Source organism: Clupea harengus, chromosome 14, assembly GCF_900700415.2.
Source record: "Clupea harengus chromosome 14, Ch_v2.0.2, whole genome shotgun sequence".
Taxonomy (NCBI): Eukaryota; Metazoa; Chordata; class Actinopteri; order Clupeiformes; family Clupeidae; genus Clupea; species Clupea harengus.
The window spans coordinates 9,270,268-9,277,477 of NC_045165.1; the positions used below are offsets into that span (position 1 = coordinate 9,270,268).

At 37.5% G+C, this 7,210-nt stretch overlaps 1 protein-coding gene across 1 annotated transcript; it reads right to left on the minus strand.

Annotated features, from left to right (window-relative positions):
- Window positions 1-2,207: 2,207 nt before the first annotated feature.
- fcf1 (FCF1 rRNA-processing protein) lies at window positions 2,208-6,504 on the minus strand. Its single transcript, XM_012819496.2, has 8 exons — window positions 6,400-6,504; window positions 5,765-5,832; window positions 4,579-4,650; window positions 4,324-4,472; window positions 3,649-3,721; window positions 2,957-3,044; window positions 2,764-2,858; window positions 2,208-2,426 (listed from the first exon to the last, which is right to left on the minus strand). The coding sequence occupies exons 1-8, from the start codon at window positions 6,487-6,489 to the stop codon at window positions 2,378-2,380; spliced, it is 684 nt and encodes a 227-aa protein (XP_012674950.2). The 5' UTR covers window positions 6,490-6,504; the 3' UTR covers window positions 2,208-2,377.
- Between the last annotated feature and the right edge of the window lie 706 nt (window positions 6,505-7,210).

A 7,210-nucleotide genomic window follows, 5' to 3' on the forward strand; every position in this document is an offset into this window, starting at 1 on the left:
ACATGAGTCGAGATCACTGCAACCAATTGATGTCATTAACGGGACTGCTTTGTGACACTCTGAAGATTAATACAAAATGACCATATATGGAGTTGCTTAGTTTCTAAGCAATTTTTTCTATGTGAAAAAAACATGTGAAATTTTGAATCGTGCCTACCAGTAACAAAGTAGTCTGAAATGTGCTCAGTGCTCAATTGCTGTTAAAGGTTGTTGATCAAATTACCCCTCCCTTCCATACTCCTAATGCAATGGGTTCAATGGCTCGGTCCGAACCTGGGGTACGTTCGTCGTAGGATTGAAGCTAAGTTAATCAATTGGCCTTTTAGCCCGTTAAGATTAGCGAGCTGATTGAGAACAGCAAATATCGGTTCGTTAACGGCTGACCCGCATCCTAATCATGTGGTTAATTTCAAGCAGGCTAAAGTTATCATGGCATTTGCGCGTGCACGTCCTACTTCAAAAGGCAGGAAAGGTCGATCACCAAAACCATGATTTTCTAACGGTATAATGGTTCTAAACACAAAGAAAAGGGCTCTTTTTTTCTCCGCTGGCGAGTAGGAGATGAACATGAACGCTTATGAAGAATACAAGACCATAATCATGGCAAAATTCAACACCACCACCGCTGTGAGAGCAAGGTGTGTTGGGATGTTTATAGGGTGATATCTATGTATGTATACCTACCGGCGAGTGTCAGCTGGTACAGAGGTTTCCTCTACCGGTTTGAGTCTGCATGTTTGCTAGTTCAAATCCCCTCACCTCCTTCCTCGAAGTAGTTTTACATTTCCTTGGAAGTCGCTTTGAATAAAAGCGTCTGTTAAATGACTAAATGTATTAATAACAAATGCAATAAATTGAAGCAGTGAAAATAAATTGTCTGTATTTCTCTCTATTCTTATCATGAGTCCACCGTAATCATTTTCTACAATAATGATATGCTATGGTGTACTAATAACACTCATATAATTATGAGTGCTTTGTTCTCCGCATCACCGACACTACAAAAATGTACCACTCGCAAAAAAGCGCAAGACAGTCAATGTGGTGTTTGCAATAAATGACTCGAGAAGGTCTTGTAAATTAATGATTCCTTGTCGGCTGAATCGGTAGCGCTCATACAAGAATAATGGATCTTGGCGATCGTAAAGAACTCTCTCCCTCCGCTAAACTAACTCTAATATCAGTCCTTGGTCAATGGGATCCCTCCTTTTTCCGGGGGTGTGGCAAGCTTATCCAGCTACACTTAAGTTAGCCTGCCCTGGAGCAGGTTAGTGCTAATCGATATGTAACTATGGTGATTTATCAAAAGTTGCTTCCACGAACCAAAAAGAGGGGCGTTTTTTTTATCTTAGCCTGAAAATTAGCTCGCTAAACCGTTTAGCGAGCTACGACGAATACCCCCGATTTGTCCCATTTCACTAAGCGAGGACTGTTTACAAACCAGAGTTTTTTTTAAAGCACACACTGAACGGACAGGTAGAGAACCATGATGAGCAATTCACTGAACTGAACAAAACATTTCTTGAATTAGACTGGACTGCACCTTGAAGGGGCCTAACTTGTAAAGAAAGCAAATATACCACACCATTACAAACCCACTAGCAGCCTGAACTGTTGACACACGACAGGATGAAGTCATGCTGTTTATGCCTAATTCAAACCCCATCATCTGCATGATGCAGTAGAAATCAAGATTCAACGTGCACACAGCCTATATTTGCACACACCCTGTGAAGCCTGAAAAATCAAGCAATCTCTTTACAAAAATGAGAGAGAAAGTGCTACCCTTCACCCTGGGACGTTGTGCACTTTTTCAACATGACGATACCTTAAATATTCTTTAAAGGCCACCACTGCGTTCATAAGGAAGAACAAGGAGAAAGTGCTATAGTATGTATGTTGGTTTTCTCTGTTACTAGACAAATAACGTTTTTGGGGGGATTGAATGTAGGTGATCACCTGTTTAAAAAAGTCCATCACACTATTTTTCTGTAAATTATGAGGTGAGCTAGGTGCTTCAATTCCATTTTCAGAAATCTTACCGAATCAGCTTTACTCTGCTAAAAAAGAAGGGTTATTTCAACACCATTATCTCATCTCTGGGGCTCAAACAAGACAACAAAAATATATATTTTTAGAAAGTTCTATGGTGTATGTACAGGGAACCACACATACTGCTGCAAAGTCATTTCAAATACCACCACACATTGATATTTTTTATTTTATTTCAAACAAACACAACAAAAACAAATTATCTTTGTTAATTTACAATAATTTCTTTGCACTGAAATCGAATTTGAAAAAAGAAAAAATGCAACAATGAACTTGGTGTGTAAACAGTTCAAAATAAGACAGGTTAGTATGGTTTCCAAGTAATTTAGGTCCTTGGTGCTCCATAATCATCTGGCATTCGTTCTATGTTGTACCTTAGAAGGAGATGGGGAGAAGTGACGATTTAATTAGTGCATGTATTAATTAGTAACAATCCTTAAATAATTCAAATCATGTACAGTTGTCATTTCAACTTTCATCAACTGCTAAATCCCATGCAGAGGACCAGTTTGTAGTCATACACTTTGTCCCGACAAATGTGTATCTTGTTTTCAAAATCATAAAGCAGCTCTCGCCCAATTTCGAAGACCCCTGCGTATGTAAGCCCCCGCCAGTTAGCATCAGCTATTTTGGTGCTGAGAAGTTTGTTTCCCAAAGGCCGGTTAAAGTTCTTTTCTTTTTTTTTTACACAAGGCAAAACTGAACACTGACCTGTGATTGGAGATATACATGATTGGCACGCCGGGTATCTTACGGAGCCTTCTTTTCAGGTCTCTGTCCACTGTTGCCACAATGTAACATTTGTGCTAGTGAAGGAAAAAATATTTACACAAATGAGACTCCCTTTCAATGCACCATAACACATGAAAAGTGAATGAGCTCCACATTAAGGAATCCACATTACCTGTAACACCCTCTGGACTAAGCAGTCATCAGCATATGTTCCTTTGTGTGAGCATGGCAAGCGCTCGAAGCGTGGGTCCTTGGCGATTCTATAGAGGAAATGTCATTGAAGCCAAATTAGTTACAATCTGTAATTTGCTTGCATTGAGCTTATATTGCCAAAAAAACATTTAGCATTGAACTAGTTGTTGACAAAAGAATCTTTAAGGTAGCCAGTTAGCTGAAACAGCCTTGCCCACTTAATGTCATATTAACGTCAGTCCCTCCAGGGATTTCTGACTGCAATTTTCTTTCATTTAGGCAAAAAATACATTGAAAACATCATTCATCATTTTCATATCTCCTTTGCTTATTCGCGTTTGTCATCTTATACACTGATTTTGTAAAATGTATGCAGCCCTGCGGTTAATACTCAGGGTGCATTTAGAAACATAAAATACAAATTAAAACATTACACACTCTAGTTTTGACTAGCACAAATAGCTTCATATTCTTTCATTTTCAAAATTAAATATTTTTACTGAGAACTGCTGGTCAAAGTCAAAAGATTCACTATTTCTGGAAGCACAGGGTGCATCATATCAGTCAGAAATGTTCACACAATGAGAATATAACTAAGTGGAATAGGACTAAGCTTCTGATGAACCTTTTTATGTAGGCCTAGTTTAAGTGTCGATGTAGGAAGTCCTGTACCTCAGTGCCACTCTATACTTCATGCCCAGCTTTTCCAGTTCAGCTAAAACACAATCTGTGATGCAAGGAATACCTGGAAAACAAGTATATAGCAAAGCACAGATAAGTTCACAAAACACACTTGAGTATTTATACAACTATAATGGAGATAGCATTGACTAGCATTACTATTACAAACACACATACACTCTGGCTGCAAACTCTGAGCAATATTTTGGTATGTATTTGCATTTGCCTTTATGCATTTATAAATGTTCTTCTAAAAGCAAAAAAATATTTGTGGTGACTGGGTGAGTCATAAACTAAATGAGATAATAGATCACATCATGTTGGAATTTACCACCCGTTATTTTTGGTTACAGTTACTGGGAGAAGACACCAATGCCGCCTTATTTTCCTGGGACATCATAAATTATTTGAAGAACTTTTAAACACATCTACTGAAACAGAAATGTCGACCACAAACCTTTTTTTTTGTTTGGGCATAACACTTTCAGTTTTTTTCCCTACAGACTGTGCCATCTGCCTGAAGAACATCCATAGTCCTTTTTGTACCTGCCAAGCCTACCATTTAACAGGTAACCCCTGTGACTCTAGGCCTTCAAATGGAGGATTTTGAGCATTTTTGACAAAATGCTAAAACTTAACATACTGGGTTTAGACTCCGGTACTTACACTTTGCATATAGACAATCCATCATTGATTGCACTACATCCAATTTTCCCTTGATGGAAAAGTTAATAAAGTTGGTATCCACAAGAATGTGATAAGGGGGACCGAGTTGTGTGTTGTACTGGAAGAAGAGACAGGATGGATACTTTGGCCTGGAGAAAAAAAATTAAAATCATGGATTTACTATTTTTCTTTATCTTGCATTTACCCAATTCATATCCACAGATACCATTAAATATGTTTGTATGAATAACTTACACCTCCTTTTCTTTCATTTCTGAGGGGTCCTCCTTCTTTTTCACAGTCTTTTTTGATTGATCCTTTTCTTTTCTGTGTAAAAGGGAAAACAATTGTACATTAACGTGAGTCAGACATCTAAAGTTATTCTGAAGCTATAAAGACATTATTGACCATATCAAGCAATTCAGCAACTCGAGTTTGCCCAGTAATAAAAGTAATAAAAGTTTGTCCACTGAACAAGACAAGGAATTTCAACTAGTAACCAGTCAGCATTGTCGCCATCATTTACATCATTTTTAACAGTGGGGTAAATTCATGAAGGTAAATGAAGGTCCTTGAACATGCTTAATTCACAATTTGAATTTGCGAGCGGAAAAAATGGAAACATTTTTCACATTTAAGTGAGTCACATGACACCACAAGTTTAAAAGCATGGTGCGTTGTTTGGTCTGATGACAGAAATCAAAAGTATTATTAATTATCAAGACAGAGTTTTGGATTTTTCAGGGTCTCTGTTAAATTGTACCATCCAGGATATGCCCTATGTAGTTCTGTGTACCGGGCTGGAATACTCTGCAAAAATGGAAGAAAAGCTTTCAAAGCATTACATTGCGAGCTATACAGCCAGACACTAGTTTGTGTGTTGGCAAGCTTCTATCAGTCTCAACTGGGCTGTTGGTTGGTGGTGTTTGCAAGGTTTTTGCATGCCCTTTAGGTAGTTAGCTTGCTAGTTTTGGAACAGAACTCCTTATTGCTGCTTTAACTGTCTTTGTCTGAATTGACAGCACATGGGTTAAACCTTAAAGAAATAATCCCTGGTAATCGGTTCAAAAGGAGAAATAGTGCTTAGCCTGGGTAGCATTTGGGAACAATGCGTGTTGATCTGTTCATCACATGAACATATATTCAATCAACAATTTTAAATGGTTAAAAAAAAAGAAAGAAAAAGTGGGTAAACTGCCCACTGATGTTTTAAAGTTTAGATTTCCAATATCAGAGTTGATATGTCAGAATCAGTGACCAAGTGGTCTGATGACCAACACCTTGACTAAAAGTTATGAGGAACAACAAATCAGACATAGTTTTCTGACAGAAATGAGTAGCATAAATGTGGTAAATGTGACATAAACGATGCATAAGCAAACTGTTATCTTGACATTTATCCAGTATATTAGGGACGTAAGACAAGTACCAGTATACTTACAATCGTGAATCTTTTAGACTGATCATTCTCTTCATTGTGGCAAACTTCTTAGTCTTCTTCTGTTTACCCTATATAGAGAGTGAGTACAGTCGGAGTTGTCCACTTACAGAGGTAATCACATAAATGCAGTAGGACAACAATCAATACATCACAAGGTAACATTAAAAGTAACGTTGTGGTCCGCCATTCTAATCCAATACACCTTTGTCCATTTCAGCGATTCGCTCCCCATAGCTGTCGGTTCTGTGTGTGACTCGAAAATGCTCAGGTGGAATGCAGTCCACTCCTGACTCCATACATATGATTGGAAACAAACTAAGCATCTCCGTCCGTGCCATACACTATTCCAGAGATAAACAATACATTGCTTCAGACGCAAGGAATGGAGGGTTGTAAATTGATTGGATGTTGACCTCAAATATCCACAACGTTTCAACAGAATCATGGACTGTTACTAAGGTACATAACTAGCTATGGTAAAGAGTTATCACTAGTCAAGTTCTAATAGCCGGGAAAGATTATTTTAGTCAGTATTTTAAAGTCTGTCTAGGCAGACATAGACGAGGTCATTGTAATATCTACAATAAACGCGGCATATTTCAGAAATTGTTACAAGGATTAAGAAAAAAAATCACCATTCTGTTGATGAGTCTGCGTCCTCGTGTGGTGTGAAAACAGCCCCTGTTAGAAATGATCTGGTGTGGGTCGACTTCCTCATACGTCATCAACAAACGACACTGAGCTTCTTTTTAGCAAACAGCATTACTGCCACAAACTGGTCTGGAGTACGGAGAAAGTCTGCATTTTCATTATTTCTATTCGTTTCGTGTTGATCATGACTGATTTATGAGGAGGGCAAAAGAAACCGTAAGTACTTGAAACAAATTAATTAATAGATGAATATAATTAAATATTTACATAGCCTAACTAACTTAAGAAATTACGAAATATGCCATTTTATTGTGAAATATATGAGCTGATACATAGGCTAATTATGAATAATTACTGCTAACAAATAATTTGCAAATCATTTGATCATACATGTTTAAAAAAAAGATGTGGAAACTGTCGAAAACTGGCCTACAGCAGACAGGACGTTATGGCAGTTGTTAGTGGAAGCTTAAAAGTAAATAATTAGTCAAATGCATCAATTGCTCCATGTATGATACTATTCTTTGTCTAAACATGACCATGCATATTCTATGATCATGTAAAAGAGATTTCTTTACATGTGCTTTGATTAATTGTGGTAATAACATTAGCCATTGGTCCTCATTTCTTTATATTAGGTAATGCTGCTTGTCTGGCTGTAAACCTCTTGAATGGAATGCACGTTAAGAATCAAGAAATGGACAGAAACTCCCATATTGTCTACAAGAACTTAAAAGGTATACCTTTCTCAATGAGTTTCTTTTTTCTGCAAGTGTTTCCCAAACCATCTCTTTA

Bases quoted from the DNA above. Each gene is read 5' to 3' on its own strand.
- fcf1 (XM_012819496.2), bottom strand. From the start codon at position 6,489: ATGACGTATGAGGAAGTCGACCCACACCAGATCATTTCTAACAGGGGC. The intron at 2,859-2,956 runs GTAATGTGGATT...TTCCTTCACTAG, and splicing joins TAGTCCAGAGGGTGTTACAG to CACAAATGTTACATTGTGGC. The intron at 2,427-2,763 runs GTCAGTGTTCAG...TCTCCTTCTAAG, and splicing joins ATGTATATCTCCAATCACAG to GTACAACATAGAACGAATGC.